Source organism: Euphorbia lathyris, chromosome 2 (genome assembly GCF_963576675.1).
Source record: "Euphorbia lathyris chromosome 2, ddEupLath1.1, whole genome shotgun sequence".
NCBI lineage: Eukaryota > Viridiplantae > Streptophyta > Magnoliopsida > Malpighiales > Euphorbiaceae > Euphorbia > Euphorbia lathyris.
This window is the reverse complement of record NC_088911.1, coordinates 28,761,924-28,781,183: the sequence shown is the minus strand read 5'-3', so window position 1 is coordinate 28,781,183 and position 19,260 is coordinate 28,761,924. Positions and strand designations below refer to the sequence as shown.

The 19,260-nt window shown below is 36.0% G+C and overlaps 2 protein-coding genes across 2 annotated transcripts; both read left to right on the top strand.

Moving 5' to 3' along the window:
* The first annotated feature begins 1,643 nt into the window (after positions 1 to 1,643).
* LOC136217584 (protein ENHANCED DISEASE RESISTANCE 4) lies at positions 1,644 to 6,062 on the top strand. The gene is made up of 5 exons (XM_066004173.1): positions 1,644 to 2,385; positions 2,760 to 5,031; positions 5,233 to 5,293; positions 5,431 to 5,654; positions 5,746 to 6,062. Exons 1-5 carry the CDS (start codon positions 2,271 to 2,273, stop codon positions 5,807 to 5,809), a joined length of 2,736 nt encoding a protein of 911 aa, XP_065860245.1. The 5' UTR covers positions 1,644 to 2,270; the 3' UTR covers positions 5,810 to 6,062.
* Positions 6,063 to 15,378: 9,316 nt separating this feature from the next.
* LOC136217583 (protein DETOXIFICATION 16-like) lies at positions 15,379 to 18,180 on the top strand. Its single transcript, XM_066004172.1, has 8 exons — positions 15,379 to 16,192; positions 16,272 to 16,816; positions 16,907 to 16,993; positions 17,068 to 17,124; positions 17,210 to 17,448; positions 17,627 to 17,745; positions 17,820 to 17,906; positions 18,007 to 18,180. The coding sequence occupies exons 1-8, from the start codon at positions 15,944 to 15,946 to the stop codon at positions 18,052 to 18,054; spliced, it is 1,431 nt and encodes a 476-aa protein (XP_065860244.1). The 5' UTR covers positions 15,379 to 15,943; the 3' UTR covers positions 18,055 to 18,180.
* Positions 18,181 to 19,260: the final 1,080 nt, after the last annotated feature.

Below are 19,260 nucleotides of genomic sequence, written 5' to 3'. Positions count from 1 at the left end.
GCTTCCCTTTGCCCTCCTTTACTCTTTTATTCGAAGAAAGACCAAATGAAGAATGTATTTTCTTGATGAATGGCATTTATTTCTCCCTAATAACTTGAACAACTGGAGAAGTCTGCTTGACACTTGTGATTTCTTGAGTTGTCTTGTTTGCACTCCACCATCTGAACTTTAAGTCTCTTGCATTTTTTTGTACTGCAGCAAACAACATTGCATTAGGATGTGTCGCAAAGTTTCGAGTTGTATCAGGCTTTTTAGTTTTGTCATCCTTAAGATCATCGATCTCGAGGTCTTGCTTGTTATTATTCTTGACTCTTTCTTCCTTTCCCAATGTGAGATCTACTTTTTTTTAGGTTCTCGAACCGATATTCTAGTAGTGTCTCCAGGCAGTTGTTGGCCCATGCCTTTTGAAAATATCTCGAGTAGTTCAAACTGAAGATCTAAAGGTTCCGGAATCCACGCTCATCGCACCAAACATTGGGTCTGCTCCTACCTTTGAATTTTTTTACAGACTCTTTGTTGACCTGTATTAGGACGGATCTTCTAGATAAACTTTGATGCTAAAGTTAGTAACCAGTGAGAACATAAAGAGTTGCATATAATAAAGAGAGAGAAAGTAGATATTCTATATTTAAGATTCTATAAGTGTGAAAAGTGCAAGTTTTCCTTTAGATTAGGGAGTGAGATTGTTTTGTAAAAAATATACCACGTATCTCTATTTACAAATAGCGAAAACCACAAGTTTTTTTTATATACACTTTTCCCTTTTGTATTTGTTTAGATTTGATCCGCAAAAAAAAAAAAAACTAAAATTTATTCATTAATTTGTTTTAAAAAGTATTTCATTAGTAGATATAGAATTTAATTTGTTGATAATGCTAAGATAAAAAACATTAAATACATTTAGAAATAAGTAACTGAAGTCTTTTCTTTTGTAAAAAAAAAAAGTAACAGAAGTCTAATCCAAGAATTGATCAGGAAAGATTTGATAAGAATCTAAAATTCATTTATATTGATTTGCTTCGCCTGCAACAACTTCAACAAGTAGGTGTCGGCCATTAAGAACTTCAGTTTCCATCACAACACATATTTTAAAAAATCAAATTAAATTTAATTTATATACAATTTATAATAATCATTCGGTCCTCAAAAAGTCAAAACATGGATTTCCTGTTACTCGAAGGGCAGTGAATCAGAAATCGGAAAGACAGTAATTAAGATTAAACGGGGACCACTTATTTACTGTGGGTCATCGCACCACCGAATCATTTCTCTCAGACCAGTCGCTTTTCATTACCCAAACTCAGACTTTAACAGGCTTCTCTCCTGATTTTCCCTTTTCCTTTAATTTCTTAAAAAAAGAAAATAAAACTCTTCCTCTCTTTTTCCCTTTCACTTCTTTTCACAACGGCCAAAACTTTGCTTTTTTCTCACCAGTCGCTGTGTGTAAAGACCAATTAAATCTCTTATTTATCTTTTATATAAAATTAAAGTCGATATAGAATAAAGCTGATTAATAAATAAATAAAGCAAAAATTAATATTTAATTTTTAATTTTTAATTTTCTGTTTTCCACTCCACTTCTAATTGCAAAAAGTCGCCGATTTGCTTTTCTTCTTTACACAATTAAAGCCCGGACAAGCGCCGATTCATTCAACTAAATCTTTGCTGTCTTAAAACGGCAACGTTTCTTCTTTTTCTCTTGTCTGTGTTCGCTGCCTAACATTGGAAAATGAACCCATGGAGAGTGGGGTGGGGCTCTCTTTCAGCATTTTTTGTGAAATGAACAAAATTAAACAGAGTATAAACTCAGATTTCTCAGAACTCGATACCAAAATCTATTCCTCTTCTCTCATATAGAATTTCAGAGATTTTTCGTGAAATTCCAGGTTTTCAATAATACTCCTACACTCTTGTTCATTCTCTTTTTCTTGTTTGGTTGCTGAGAAAATAGAGGCGAGGGGGGAAAAGCACACACATTTGAAACCCCCAAACAAAACCCCCCTATTTTCTCTGCATCTTCTGTTCAATTCAAGCTTTCATCTTGTACATGAAAACTGAGGCTTAACTATTCGAAAAATCAGTTGATCTCTCTTCCTTTTTACTTCTTTAACTTGTGCAAAGTGTCTCTCTTTCTCTTTAATGTTAAGCGTGAAAAGGATGGGTTTTACTTTGGCCGGTCTTTGAAGGGTCGTTTGGTTAGCTCAGCTGTGCTGTCTTTATTTTGTTATTTAAATAATTGTTTATAAAAGTATTATTTGAATGTTTCTATAATGGCGGATTCCACGAAAGTGAGACTGGTGAGATGCCCCAAATGTGAAAACCTTCTGCCGGAGCTCGAGAATTACTCTGTTTACCAGTGCGGAGGTTGTGGCGCTGTTCTCCGAGGTTCGGTTTCCTTAACTTCAATCTTTTCTTTTTTTGTTGTATTGTTCTAGTAGAAAGTGTGGGATAACTCTGGTTTGTATATTGTGGTATCTTTGAAATTCTTCTGAGCTGAATTTCAAATGTTTTCACTGAGTTTTCCTTTTTCAGCAGCTGTTAGTATTTTGATGTCTAAATTAAATGGCTTATTTTCTTTCACAAAATTTTCCCTATGATGCTATATTGCCTAGGTTTGGGATTTCTTTCTCAAATTCAAGAGAGAATGTATTTAGGAAAATGGAAGAACTGTTGATTCTCATGTTTGGTAGAAATTGGTTAAACCTCTTCATATGTTTTTCTGATTTTGAGTGTGGAATTCTTGTTGGAATATAATGCAGCTAAAACTAGAAATCGGGAGACAGATGCTTTGTTGGATGAACCTCAAATTGCTAGAGATACTGCTGAATTGCACAATTCTTTGGAGAGGGGAGTTGTGGAATTGAGTGATACTTCTGATGCTGATATTAAGTCGAACACGGGCTCTTTGAGTTGTGATGAAAAGAATCCTGAGAAGAATGAGTTTGAAGATGATGATGGAAGTAGGAATCAAGCTAAAGCTAATGGTAAATGGGTTGTTGAAAATGATCTTGATATGGACATGAACATAGATATTTTGGATAATGCTGTGGGAAGAGAAATTGGCAACTTGAATTCTGAAACTAGACATACAAGCAAATCTTGGAGATCTGGACAGATGTCAGGGTGGGAATGTGGAGAGAAAGCTGAAGCGGAGGGGTTTCAAAGTGCGACGAAAACCAAGGTTGAAGGTGTGAGATTTTCGACTTCAAACTACCCAGATGAGGGACCGTCTAGTTACAATGTGGATTCTAATTATAGTTATGGTGAGCCGTTGAGGAATCATGGTAAATCTGAACAACACCTTGAAAAGGATCGAGTGGAGCTTCTCAGGAAACTGGATGAGTTAAAGGAACAATTAAGCAGGTCATGTGATGTAGCTGAGAAATCCAAGGAGAAAGCTCCTCTCAATGGAAGGAGGGCTCCTCTAGATCCTTACTCTGGAGCAGATACTTGGTTTCCAGGTGCCTCAACTATGCCCGATCGGGCTTCTATGCAATTTTTCGGTCCTGATAAACATGCTGCCAGACCTCCTTATTCGCATCACTACCCTGATCCGTTTCCTTACACCAACGGACACGAAATGGCTATGCACAATCTTCATCCTGCAGTGCACAATTCAAACCATATTCCTGGATTTGGGGATCCATTTGGAGTCAAAAGAGGTCCGCATCAATTATCTGGTCAATACCACCAACCACCCCGGCAATATTACTCTAGACATTACTTTGATGCTAATTCTGATCCATACAATTCATACGCATCAAATGTGCCTTTTCACCAGCCTTCTTGTTCTTGTTTCCATTGCTATGAGAGGCATCACAGAGTTCCCGCACCAGTTCCAGCCACGAATCTCAGCAATAAAAGGCGTGCTGATGTTTCAACCAATCCCATGTTGTATCAACATGAAAATCCTGGTGAATTTGGCCCATATGTTCACAACTCAAGGGCTCATGTTCCTCCATTTGATGGTCCTCTGTCGTATGCTAGATGGCCAAGTGATCTTAACTCTGATATGGGTCGTTTTGCACACTCTCGTCCTCGGAAAGTGGTCTTAGCCAGTGGTGGTCGATGCTGCCTTCCGGTAGCTGGCGGTGCTCCATTTATGACTTGTTCTAATTGCTTTGAACTGCTGCAAGTTCCTAAAAAAGTGCTGCTTAAGGGGAAGAACCACAAAAAAGTTCGATGTGGTTCCTGTTCTGCAATAATCAATTTTAGTATTGTAAACAAGAAACTTGTTTTCTCTGTGAATACAGTAGCAACTCAAATTCCTGCAGTTGTTGATGATAGCTCTACCGAGCTGATTAAAGAGAGCACTTCATATCCACATGCCTTTATGAGCCGGATGAATGCGAACTTCTCATCTGATGATTATGATACCTCTGGTTATGACTTCCAAACAGTCGACGCCGATCCAATTGCATTATCTGCAGGCCAAGTTTTGAACTCGTTGAAGCATCAAGAGATGAACAGCTTCCACACTTCATCTCCAAGTACCACTGATGATGAAAATAGTCCAGATGCTCTTATTGCGCCAAGAAATGTCGTCAACTCCGTTCAACAGCCAGTTAAAGATAGTCTATCGCCACCACCTGCTGGTTCACCTCTTCAGCATCATTTTGAGTATTCTTCTACTGATCGTGACAATTCTGTGAATAGATTTGGAAAGGGAAACCAAAGTGCTCGCTCGGAGCAAGAAAAAGTGATAGGAACCAAAGCTACCATAAGGCAAAATTCCATGAAAGAGGCATCACTGGCTACTGAGATAGAGGTACCATTCCATGAATACTCTAATACTGGGGTGTCGCAGGAATCTAGTGATGCAAATAGAGAAGATAGTCAATTGAAAATCAACAAAGGGGGTGAATCATTTTTTGCAAATATTATCAAGAAGAGCTTTAAGGATTTTTCCAGATCAAATCAAACAGATGAGCGTGGTAGAAGTAATGTCTCTATAAACGGCCATCTCATACCAGATCGTCTAGTTAAGAAGGCTGAGAAGATTGCTGGACCAGTCCATCCTGGACAATATTGGTGAGTTCGAGTTCACGTTGAAATTTCGAATATTTTTCCAAATTTTTAATGCTGTAATTGTTTATATTGTCCTAGACTTGCTTAAGCTTGAAATATATATGCTTACTTTATGGCACTTTAATTTCATTGATTTGGCTGAAAACGTTTGAAGTATGGATCAGTTTATATTGATAGTTTACTTCTGCTATATTCACAATCCAGGTATGATGTCCGAGCTGGGTTTTGGGGTGTCGTCGGAGGGCCTTGTCTTGGCATAATTCCTGTAAGATGATCAAACTTTCTTTTATATGGTATTATCTAGCTACATGATCAAACTTTCTTTTATATGGTATTATCTAGCTACATTTTTCTTGATTCAAGTTCATAGTATTTACGGAAACAATGGCATTTTCATTGCAGCCATGTATCGAAGAATTCAATTACGCAATGCCAGAAAAGTGTGCTGGAGGAAACACAGGTGTTTATGTAAATGGGAGAGAACTTCATCAAAAGGATTTGGATTTGCTAGCTGGTAGAGGACTTCCAATTGATAGAGACAGATCTTACATACTTGAAATCACTGGAAGAGTGGTAGATGAGGACACTGGTGAAGAGCTAGACAGCCTCGGAAGACTCGCTCCGACGTAAGTGTCCTGTTAACGTCTTTCCTTTGATATTTGCATGCCTGAACATGTGAAAATATGTATCTGAATCCTTGTTTGTGTTTATTAACAGAGTTGAGAAGGTAAAGCATGGATTTGGAATGAAAGTTCCAAAAGCAGCAGTGGGTTCCAAGTGAGACACATAGAAGGATGTGTTGAATGGTAGAGTCTCAAGTGTTAAATGTAAAGCTTGGGTTGCATGTGTTTAATGCTATGATATATTATTTATATTCCCAATTAATAGTGTGACATCTTAAGAACTGGATGTATCTGGTGTTATATAGCAATGATTAATTAATCCCTTTGGGTTTTGGGTACAAAAGCAGAAAGACATGCTCATGGCTTGTCCCGAGTTATGATGAAACATTATTAGACAATAGACATTGTATTAGGATGTTATGTGGGGCAAGGGTCTGGGCTCACCAATTTCCTAGATAGTATTAACATGGTTCCAACCATCTCTCTTTTCATTTCATTTCTTCGTTAATTTTAGGTAACCCTCTACCTATCAAAAATGTTGGTTTTTGATTCCTTATCTATCGTTAGGTAATATTTTGGCCATGATCTAATCTAATACGCTCATTTTTATCCTTTGACCTATTATTTAGTAACATTTGCCTTCTTACCTATTCAAAATTGGTGAAACCTCAACCAGTGTGGATAGTTGAGATTTCACCAATTTTAGATAGACCAGGGGCAAATATTACTTAAATAATAAGCCGGAGAGTAAATACTAACATTTTGAATAGTTTAAGGAGCAAAAGTTTACATGATTATTGATACCCTAAGGATATTCTTAAGACAATATTCTTGACATGTGAATTGATGCTTTTTTTGTCATGCCCGACCTAAAATAACCTCAACCAGTGTGGATAGTTGATAGTTACTTACCTTAGCTATGAATTGAAGAAAATACACCCGTTCAATTCTCCGCTAAATCAGTCTAAGACGTTTCCCCTCCAAACACTTCCGAAAAATTCAGAAACTCTTCGATTAGGATTTCGATCTATGCCTAAGGATGCTATAGTTTAAGTTTCAAGTGATTTGGACGGTCGAATCTCCGTAAATCAAAGAAACGGTGGAGAAACGGCTCAGGAACGAATTGATACGGATAAAAAAGAAAAGAACAGAGAAGGAAGTAAAGAAGAATAGAGAAGATGCTCGAATGTCTGGGATTTATATCCAAATTCGGCAAATATCCCTTTTGGTCCTCCATCTTTATATAATTTTTTACTAATTACCCTAAACTTTTAATTTACACCTAAACCCATCGAATTAACTCAAAATTTTTCCTATAACACCAAATTAATTTCTTACACCCAATAATTATAATATATATTAATGTCTAGATATAAATTCTAGAAATTTAGACACGGACGTGACAATTCTCCCCACATACGGTGCAGGTTGTTCAGCTTGAAGATTAACAGGTCGACGTGGAGGCAATGGTTGTTGTTGTCTTTGGGGTTGGTTAATGGGTGGAACTCTTGCATCTGAGGCTTCACTATCCCCTATGCCCTCAAGATCCCATCCTAACTCTCTTCTTTCCTCATCTCTACCTCTACCTCTACCTCTATTTAGAGGCGGTCGGCCACGCGGTCGTCTTGGATGCATCTATATGATAAAGACACAATTATAATTATATGTAGATATATGCTATGCATGAATGTCATGTGTGCAACACAAGAAATACAAAGAATCACATTATATTACCTATATATCCACTTCTGGATATGGATTAAACCTATGCTCTGATACCAAAATGTCATGCCCGACCTAAAATAAGATCAGATAAGACGGTGAGACATTACCACTGACTTATTATATAAACCAGTAGCAATATCTCTCAAATAAGGAGAAAAATCAAAGCAAAAACGAAATTCTAGTTTAAAGCTAAAATGACCAACATATGTCATTTCCAGCATAACTTTTTCATACGGAGTCTGATTAAGACGATTCAAAAACCCCTGGAAACATAAGATAAAAATAAAGAACTTTCATTTAGGACTCCATGACAAATTCGGCCTATATCTGGTCGAAAAATGCATCACAAGATTCAAGTACGAATCTGATTTTCCAGCATCACCTATACAGACAAGTTATGACTTACTCATAACCCATATCACAGTATTCCACAAATTCTCAACTTCAGCTAATTATATATATCTATATGTAGACAGTACAAACCAAACAAAAGGACACTGCCAAAAACAAGTTCTTCAAGTGTCCGTATACTATCCACATATATGTACATGAACAAAATGGATGCAATACCCTAGAGACGACTTGCACCTCGTAGATGTAACCGAACCTCGCCCTAGGATCGAGTACCCCTCTCGGTACCTTGCACTTCCTCGCCTAAAACAAAACAATAAAAACATTTGGAAAACATGAGATAAAAATCTCAATAAGAAACTATCAGCTATAAAAATCAACTTTACTTAACATAACTACATATATATACATTTATCAAGGATTTAATCAAAACCTCGTAAAATATACTCAAAACTAAAGTTCATAATAGAATCAAGGTATTAAACCAAAAACCAAAAATATATAATCTTGTATCCATTCTTGAGTTCATCCCCTTATAATTCAAATCACAATTCACAACATATACGAGACGTCTCTTAACAGTGCCTATCCCATATGGTCTTACCCAACACTTCTCTGCCATACCCAATAGGTCTTCAGACTGTGTACACAGGCCATATTTCTCACTAAATATGGTCTTTAAAATTAAATCCACCATACCGGACTACTCTCAATGGATACCAAACATTTAATTCCATATATATATATAGATTGAAACCAAAAATATATATATATATATGTATATACTTCACTTGATCATAATCAAGCTCACAAGGGTTCAATTCTCCAAAATATCAATCCTTAATCAAATAAAATTCCAAAGTTATCAATCAACGAAAACCTCAAATCAACATAACCAAGTAAAATCTGTAATTCATATATAAACATAGTTAATAGTTCATTGGAACTATAATTTCACAATAAAAAGCAAGATTGTGAAAAACCTCAATTTTACAAAGTTCCGGCATAACCCTAAAATATCAATTTCTAGAAATTCTTTGATTATATATATATATATATATATATCTATATACATAAAACTCAAAATATAGTTGATAGTTACTTACCTTAGCTATGAATTGAAGAAAATACACCCGTTCAATTCTCCGCTAAATCAGTCTAAGACGTTTCCGCTCCAAACACTTCCGAAATTCAGAAATTCTTCGATTAGGATTTAGATCTATGCCTAAGGATGCTATAGTTTAAGTTTCAAGTGATTTGGACGGTCGAATCTCCGTAAATCAAAGAAACGGTGGAGAAACGGTTCAGGAACGAATTGATACGGATAAAAAAGAAAAGAAACAGAGAAGGAAGTAAAGAAGAATAGAGAAGATGCTCGAATGTCTGGGATTTATATCCCAAATTCAGCAAATATCCCTTTTGGTCCTCCATCTTTATATAATCTTTTACTAATTACCCTAAACTTTTAATTTACACATAAACCCATCGAATTAACTCAAAATTTTTCCTATAACACCAAATTAATTTCTTACACCCAATAATTATAATATATATTAATATCTAGATATAAATTCTAGAAATTTAGACACGGACGTGACATTTTTTTATGATTTGGATCACTCACAAGGATCGTCTGATCCAAATTAAAGAATATCCCATAAAGATGCTTATAGTATCATTTGGTCATGTGGATCAATATCCATCGTTCATTCAAGAATTACGACGAATGAAGGAGAGCCTTTGGATCATGTGAGATGACTATGTAAAGGATGACTGCTATATGGTAGAGCCACATGGATCGATATCCACCATTCGTACCTGAATCAATACGATGAAGGGAGGATAGTCATATGACAGGGCGCATCGCCTTACATCATAACGCTTTGAGGACCTCAAGATCAATCAGATGATGACACTTGTCCGATGAGTAATTAACACATACATTCCCAAAGATTACATCAACTACCTTTGAAGCTATTATATGTAAATAAACTGAGCACCCTAACAAGGTATGTAAGACCATAGTCACTAACATTCTCACTGTCTCAACCCTCCTTTAACTTCTGCTAACTTAAACATCAAAACAGTTATTTCTCCCTCTCTGACCAGTTGTTTCTCCCTTTCAGGCCACTCAGCAGGATACTAGAAGGCAACATATATTAAGCGATATCAATTGGTGCTGTGAGCGTGGATATTACACGAGCTCCCAACAAGCAATGGATCTGATTACTAAAACAATCCTTAGCTACAATCGGTCGAGTTCCAAAATCGATAATCCAGGAGGAAGCAATGGCGGAATCCCAGGCAGATTTTCTACAGGTCTTCCACGACCAATGCCATAAGGAACCCCTGGATCATTAGCACCATAAGTTTGTTGATGAGATTAACACGTAGTTCAACCGTAATCTCACTCATGTTTAGAGGGATATGGACGGAATGAGAGCAACGCACGTGACATAGATGGTAGAAATGAAAGAAAAACTACATGTAGCAGACGAAACCATATGGCGGGCGTACACGGGGAATATCTATGCAATAGGGCATCATTCTTCAAGACATTCAGACCGCCATGCAATGAGCCATCACCAGGGAGAGGATGATCTAGATCCCATGTCCGGATAACATTGTGTGGTATGGTCCAACATTCAGGCATGAGGGCAATCACAATCGAGATCTATCGCTCAAGACTTAGAGGGAGGTGCAAGAGCGGCAACAAGTGGTGGAGCGCATGCGTCGCTCCAGAAATAGGGAAGAGAGGAAGATGAGTGATCCACGAAGTCGCCGCTCGGTAAGAGACAAGCTCGTTTGGTTGACGCTGAGGACCATTTTTTGGTCATTACTCCTTGTGCAGTAGCCTGCACCAGCGCAACCTATTCGGAAGGGATTGTTCTGGCCATTGGGACCACGATAAGAGGGGGAATAACAGAAAGGTTGCCTTGAGTAGCCAGTTGGGATCCACTTGGTTAACAACCGGATACTGAGTCATCGACCCCCCAAACCTACTAGACATCTTCCTTTACATGATCTAAGAGGGGTTGGATGTCCGAAATGGAACTAGAATAGGAAGACGAAGAAGAAGATACTAGAATTATAAGAGGGGGGGGACTCTTTTCCTATTGTTTGGAACACAGAGTCGACCCAGAATGACTTGAGGGATGAATGGAAGGACTTGGGCCACGAAGAGAAAAGTTCGGAGTCACCGAAGATAGAGAAGCATTTGGAGTCGCTGAAGACTTAAAAGCATCCAGAGTCGCCGATCTATAAAAGCGGCCTTCTCTACGGCAGCTTGGGCTATCAGGGTTTTTCGCATAGAAGACATGTTAGCACCTGCACAAAAAGGAACCAGAATAAATCAACGAAGATTAAATAATAAAAAAAGGTTCCTTTAAGAAACTCATCGTATTCATATGTGCTCTCAAAGTACACACTCCCTTCGTCATCCCTAATGAGGAAGGGGATGTCTTCTTAAAGGTGCTCCAAGAAGTCCTTAAGGGTAAAAGTCAGTTTAACGAAAATGAGGAAGTCATTGGCCAATTTTTCATCGACCGTAAGCTCCCTTTTTTGTTTCCACGAAATTCGAAAGGGGGAACCCCTCTGGATATAGGGCACCTTCAAGGGCCTTCCCATCATTATCCCGCATGATCCAGATCTAGAACCAATAGGGCTTAAAGTATTTTACGTTGGAGGATTTGTTCGTAATAAAAGGGTTTTCTCTCCAAACGGTATTTGTTAAACCATACAACGTCATTAGTGGCATGGAAAATAGTGGGGGTCTAGATACTTCGAAAGAGCGACACTGCCATAATAAGCTCTAGATCATCACAAATTTTGACTATGGAAAGGAGGCCGAGTTAGCCATTCATCGTAATTTGGCTAAAGGAAAGATCAAATTCATTCAAGAAAGTCACGACGCTGTCGGCAAGGGAACCTCACCCTTTGCTTTAAGAACATATTGTAAAAGGCTAGATGGCCTTTAGGAACACGGGTAATAACTTGATTATCACCACGGAGCACCGCTCCAGGTTGACGAATTCAGGGTATTTAGCGGTGAGGGTAACTAATGAAAGATTGTTCATGAAGGAAACATGCTCATCGTTTTTAGGTTTTTTCTCTCGAGGTTTTTTAGGTTGGCTAGTACTAGTGTGGTTTGTCGGATCAAGGTTTTTAGGGACCAATTAGATGGACGATAAAAGGCAAAAGAAAGAGAAGTTTGGATAAACTTACTTGGTTGGAGAAACAGAGATCACAAGAAAAAGAAGGGAGCACTAGCAACTCACATAAAAATATCAGAAGAAAATAACACAGGTAAAAGGTATAAAAATGTTGAATGAGAGTATTTATATGAAATTAGGCAATTGAAACAATGGCAACATTACAACGATCCTAATTAAGTTTAACGATGGGGTTGAAGGTTCGAAGAGTTTTAGCCAATCCCAAAAGGAGAGAGAAAGTGATAAGCAGATATCTGACGTTGCGTCTACAGATTGAAGAAGTATAATTTCCTATAGCTAGCTACCTCATGCAAGCACTAGAGAGTAGCATCACATGCTTCATCGAACCGTTGAAAAAAAAGACAAAAATGACTTTACCTTTTTAATTATTCAACCATGCCATTTTACCAAGTCCAACGTGAAAATTGAGCTTAAAGTACTCATATATACCGAGGGGGAACATATGATGCCCTAAGGAATATCATCTATATATTCTTAAGAGAGCATCATTGACACATGGATCGATGCACTCCTTACGATTCTGATCACTCATAGGGACCATCCGATCTAATCTAAAGAATATCCCTTGAAGATGCTTATAGTACCATCTAGCCATGTGGATCAATATCCACTGCTCATCTCAAAATCCGTACGATGAATGGAGGAGAGTCTTTGGATCATGTGAGACGGTTACATAAAGGACAAATGTCATATGGTAGAGCCACATGGATCAATATCCACTGTTCGAATTAGAATCAGTATGATGAAGGGATGAGAGCCTCAGATCAAGAAAGGCGGTTATATAGGATGGCTGTCATATGACAGGGCAATGTCGCCCTACGTCAAAATGGTTTGAGGACCTCAGGACCAATTGAAGGATGACACTTGTCCGATGAGTCATTAGGACACACATTCCTAAATATTAGAACAACTACCCTTAAAACCATTCACAACCAAGTTTGAAACATAAAGTAAGCACCCTAAAGAGGTATGTAAGATCACATTCACAACCATTCTCATTGTCTTCAACTCTCCTTCAATATTTGCTAACTTAAACATCGGAGTGGGTTCGCTAGACTTTAGCCCCTCTCTGACTAGCTGGTTGTCTCTTTCAAGTCACTCAGAAAGATACTACAAGGCAATATATATTGACTGATATCAAAAGATATATGATATAAATAATACAAAAGGCTTAATATATAATTACACACCTAAAACTTAATTTTTTTTTGTTGTTTGACAACTTATATTTGGATTTTTTACATACCTAAATTTATTTATGGGATAAAAACCAAATTTAACTTTAGGATTTTCGGTGATGTGCATATTTGTCCCTAACATTCAAAATTGTCATAATTTAACCGTAACGCTTCCAAACAAGGTCAAAGACAGTCGTACGTTACTTAAAATTTGAAAAGACTGGTTTGACTGTTATATAACTATCACATCGGACTTTCCAAACATTAATTATGTCTAAGATATTTAATGTCTTACTAACACAGTTACAAAAAAAAAAAAAACATGTTGAAATACAAACAACTAAGTTTGACACATGTAAGTTAATCACAATTTTTTTTTTGTCAAATTGTCTTAAATGCTTATTGTGTTACTAATAATAAAAAGATATACAAAACTGTTTCAGTTTATCGAAAAACTTGTTTGGAACGTCAGATGTGACAGTTAAATAAAAGTCAAACCAGTCTTTTCAAATTTTCAGTAACATAACGCTAAAATTGATCTTACTTATCCCTTTATTTGTTTATTTATTGAAGTTTTGACTTCCTAAACTTATTAATTTTGGAATTCTGATTATTGATTTGACAAACTACAATTAAAATTGGCATTACATCCGTTTTGGTCCCCAAACTAAAGCTTTAAAATCAATCAGGACTTTAAACTATCAAAATCATTAATTAAGTCAATGAACTAAGCAAAAATCATCAATTGAGTCTCCATCATATCCTAAAATCAGAAACTGTGTATATTTGATATAAACTATAATAATTTCTTTATTGGTTCAAAATGATTTTAGAGAAAAGTGTTTAAAATTGTTCAACCGAATGATTTTCGATGAGGTCCCAATTGATGATTTTTGTTTAGAATGAGGATTCGATTGATGATTTTTTGTTAGTTCAGAAACCTGATTGATGATTTAATAGTTTAAAGTCTAAATTGACTTTAAAATTAAGGGAGCCAAATGAGTATTATGTCATTAAAATTCATGTGGCACGATTGCTTAAATTTAAAGTGTGTGAAATAAGCAAATAAGGGTGTCATGGTCCAAAATTGACAAAAGTTACCAATTTAAGTGGGATATGATCAAAGTATTGTATCAAATGCTAAAAAATTTACAAGTTTAGGCGTTAATGTGAAATAGTAAAAAATTAAAAATTGAAGTGTGATTAGGGCTGCAATCGAGCCGAGCCGAGTTTTGGCATGTTCAAGCTCGGCTCGTTATAAAATTAACGAGCTCGAGCCCGAGCCGAGCTTGTTATAAAATTAACGAGCCGAGCTTTGGCTTGCTCAACGAACTTGAGCCGAGCTTTGAGCTTGTTTCGAGCCTAAAATCCTCTTTGGACTTCGTTCATTAAGAAAATTATCTAACCATGAATTGTTTGTGAGTAAATCGTTAATTATATTTGTGAAGTTTGCTCGCAAATAACTCTTTAATTGTATACATAAACAAGCTCACAAGTAAAGTTCGTGAATAAATAAACAAGATACTTACAAATAGTTCGTCTATTACTCATTTATTATGTTTGTGAACGAACTCATCTAATAGCAAATGAAATAATATTAAGTTTAGATATTTGTGCACTACACAAAACTATATAGTTTTCTACAAAATTAAAATTTGTTCATAAATGTTTTAATCGAACATGCTCGCGAGATTTCGAGCCGAGCTTTGGCCTGTTCAAGCTCAGCTCGTTTACGAACCGAGCCAGTAAATCATGTTCACGAGCGGCTCGTTTATAAATCGAACCGAGTCGAGCCGATCTTTTATCGAACCGATCACTGAACCGCTCATAAGCGGCTCAGCTCATTTACAGCCCAAAGTGTGATATGCTCAAGTACGGTATCGAACTCTTTCTCTTGTATCTAGTTACTTTAATTATTCAGTAGAACAATAATTTATGATTTAGTTATTCACTAGAGCAATTAAAGTTTGGAAGTTGATCAGTGTTCGGACAGCTACGGAGCTTTTTGTGGTGATTGGTGACAAGGATAGTAATAACTCAGGCCCAGAGGGTAGATAGGGATCTGTGTTGATTAAGGACATTGAGTTGAGTTGGGTCCCCACCCACAACCACAGGCCTTGATGAACTAACTTATCCAAGATTATCCTATACCACCACAAATAAGTATTACTTCACTTCTATTATGGATATTTATTTAGGTTGGATCCCCACTTTGTTTATACTTATACTTATATTACTCTATCCAAAGTTTATGATCGGAATAACTTTATTCTGAAATAGTCTAGAATTAAACCAAAGTTTCTTGTTCTTCAAGGTAGTCGGAAAACTAGCAGGCACATAAATTTGTTACAGGGATACTTAAAAGTATTTGGTTAGACATTTCCTAACTTTTTACAAAAGTAAAGAATATTGTTTTTTTGCAAAAGTAGTTTTTTTTAAAGGTAAACAGTCGTAGCCATAACATCAAATAGTTCCTTTGTTTATTTATACTTGTATTAGGATTGATGTATGGTCAGTTTAATTTCTAATATAAGTACTTCCCTATCAGTTTAATTTCAAATTTGCTCTATTTTTTTTAACAAATTTGAAATGAATTCAGTCAGTGATATTTGTCTTTTGTTCAATAATGTCCACCGAGTGTTTTGGCTCTACTCCACTAATTTATCAATGTAAATAGTAACTAGATTGAAAACCACAAAACAGACACGCATTAAAAACAAAAAACACTATGCTGTATGTATGTATGAATACAAATGGTTAAAAAGATCTGAATTAGGGATTTAGAAGAGCAAACAAAGTATAGAAAATGGATGGAGAAGAAGAAAGAGAATCTCTGAATTCAGAATTATTAATTGTTGACAAGATAACAAAGGAAGAAGCAGTAGAGGAAGTAAAGAAACAGTTATGGCTAGCAGGACCATTAGTAGCAGTCAGTTTATTACAGTACTGTTTACAGATGATATCAGTGATGTTCGTCGGTCATCTTGGTCAATTAAGCCTTTCCGGTGCTTCCATGGCTACTTCTTTTGCTACCGTCACTGGTTTCAGCTTGCTGGTATATTTTTCTATAATCCTTTTTCCATATCATGATTAGAGATACTAAATCTTCAATTTAATTTGGTGAATTTTGATAGTTGGGAATGGCAAGTGCCCTAGATACATACTGTGGGCAATCATATGGGGCAAAGCAGTATTGGATGATGGGGATACATATGCAGAGAGCAATGTTTGTATTGGTAATAGTTAGTATTCCTGTTTCAATCATATGGGCTAATACAGAATCTATTCTAATTGCTTGTGGGCAAGACATTTCAATTTCTGTGGAAGCTGGGATTTATGCTCGTTTTATGATTCCAAGTCTTTTTGCTTATGCACTTCTTCAATGCCTGAACAAATTCCTCCAGACACAGAACATTGTGTTTCCAATGATGATATTTTCAGGAATAACTGCTTTGATTCATGTGTTAGTATGCTGGATACTGGTGTTTAAAAGTGGGTTAGGAAGTAGAGGAGCAGCTTTGGCAAATGATATATCTTATTGGGTAAATGTTATTTTGTTGGGAATGTATGTCAAGTTTTCCCCTTCCTGTTCACAAACATGGAAAGGCTTCTCACTCCAGGCTTTACAACATACCTTTGGTTTCTTGAGGCTTGCTATTCCTTCTGCTCTTATGGTTTGGTAACTTGTTTTATTAGATTGTTTCACTTAAGAGACATGACATGACATGACATTTGTTGAATTTATTCCCTTTTTCTGGACTTGGAACAGCATGGAAATGTGGGCATTTGAATTAATGGTTCTTTTATCTGGTCTTCTTCCTAATCCACAGCTGGAAACATCCGTCCTTTCTATTAGGTGAGTTTCAAAACTATCAATCAAATTGAATAGCTTATTGGATTGAAGTAATTAAAACTTGGCATGGATGTCAGCCTAAATACAGCAGCAACAGCTTGGATGATCCCGTACGGACTGAGCGGTGCTGTAAGGTGAGTTTATATGTATATATATATGTTGAGGTTGAGATTGAGATTGAGATTATAGAATAGAATTGATTTGGAAAGCACAAGACAGCACAAGGGTGTCAAATGAACTAGGAGCAGGAAATTCAAAGAAGGCAAGATTAGCAGTATATGTGGTGGTAATGATGGGAGTAGCAGAAGGGATAATAGTAGGAGGAATACTGATATCAATAAGGAAAGTATGGGGTTATGCTTATTCTAATGAATTACAAGTGATCAAATATGTATCAGTTATGTTGCCTTTTGTTGCTACTTCCAACTTCTTAGATGGGCTCCAATGTGTTCTTTCAGGTTCTTTTCTTACTTTCTTACTTTCATATTTCATGACATGAGATTAATATGGTAGCGGATAGGACGGAGTGGAGGGAGAGAATTTATGTTCCTGACACGACTTGATTTCACGATTTTGTATGATGGTTCATGTGACCCGAATCATTTCGGAACTAAGGCTTTGTTGTTGTTGTATCAGGGAATGCTAGAGGATGTGGATGGCAGAAGATAGGTGCTATTATAAATCTGGGATCTTATTATCTAGTTGGACTTCCATGTTCAATCTTATTTGCTTTTACACTCCACATTGGAGGAAAGGTAAGGTAAAGGTAGTATTAAAGCATAATAATTTCTGAAATTAGTGTGAATGATTAATTTGAAAAAAAGAGCAGGGGCTGTGGCTTGGGATTACATGTGCACTTACCACGCAAGTCTTATGTCTTCTAATCTTTACGATTCGCACTGACTGGGATCAACAGGTATTTACTATAAATTCATTCATTTCATAAACAGGAGGAGGGCTCAAGTATAGAAATATTTGTTGGTTAGTTTTTCAAGTATTTTTCACCTTTTTATCAGGCAAAGAAGGCAACTGAGAGAGTCTACAATGAAGAAATGGTTTCATGAACACACTTTTTGTCAGAATAGCCATCAAAGATAGATGAATCACTTGAGTTTCAGCACAACAATTGCATCTTCTTCACACCATAAATGCATAAACTCCTTTTCTTATTTGGTGTTGATTTAATTGCAGCCAGTATATCATATTGAAAATCCTTAGTAGTATAGAAGAATTATGGATAAGATGCTTTATTTGGGGTTAACTAGATAATTAAGTTAATAAAACCTCCAAACACAAGCTGAGTTACACATGGTTACCACATTCAGATTTGCAATTGAAGATATATTGTGACAATGGTTATAAAGGTTTTAATCTTGACACATAATCTTTATTACAAGCCTATAATGATGCTGATTAGGAAGGATGCAGGGAAACATGGAAGTTAGTTTGAGGATACTCATTAATTTCATGGAAGGTAAAGAAACAAGAAATTATTAGTAAGTCCTCAGCAGAGTTATTTTGTTAGTTGTAGCATAGATTATGTTATGTTATGCTTATACTAGCATATTATTGGTTGATATAATCTATCTATAGCAGACATGAGTAATGCTAAATGAAGTAAATGAAATTCATTTTTCCTCTTTTCCACTCTCTAGTTTCTTGTTTTCAATTTTGTTAGGGATTCATGGGTAAATTATACTCATGGCTACTAAACTTTACCTATTTTAATATTGTGGAATTGCAATTCTTAATGGTATGACCGATGGTGATTAACTTTAACTAATTCCTCAAAATGACCATTAACAGCCTCAAAATGAAAATATTTAAGAATTAAAGTTATTCAAAACAATATTTACTATGAAACCACATTTTTTATTTTCCAAAATCACCTTTTTTGGAGTTTTCTCTCTCTCAAAATTCACCCTATTCCTAACTAAACAATACATAAATGACTTCAAAATGAAAATTTTCAACAATTAAAGTTCCTTGTAATATCATTAAGGTCTTGTTTGATAAAGCACTTAATTACTTAAATTAAAGTGTTCAGCACTTATTTAATTTAAGTGTGTTTGATAACGGTTGTTTCTCCACCACTTAAATTAGTTAATTAAGTTAAAAATCACTTATTTTGGTAAGTCAAAATATTTAACTTAACATTTTAAGTTAAATATTATCAACTAATATTTTTATAAAAGTTATATCATTCAATATTTTCAGCACTTATAATATTCAGCACTTAAAATTCAGTACTTATTTTTTCAGCACTTAAT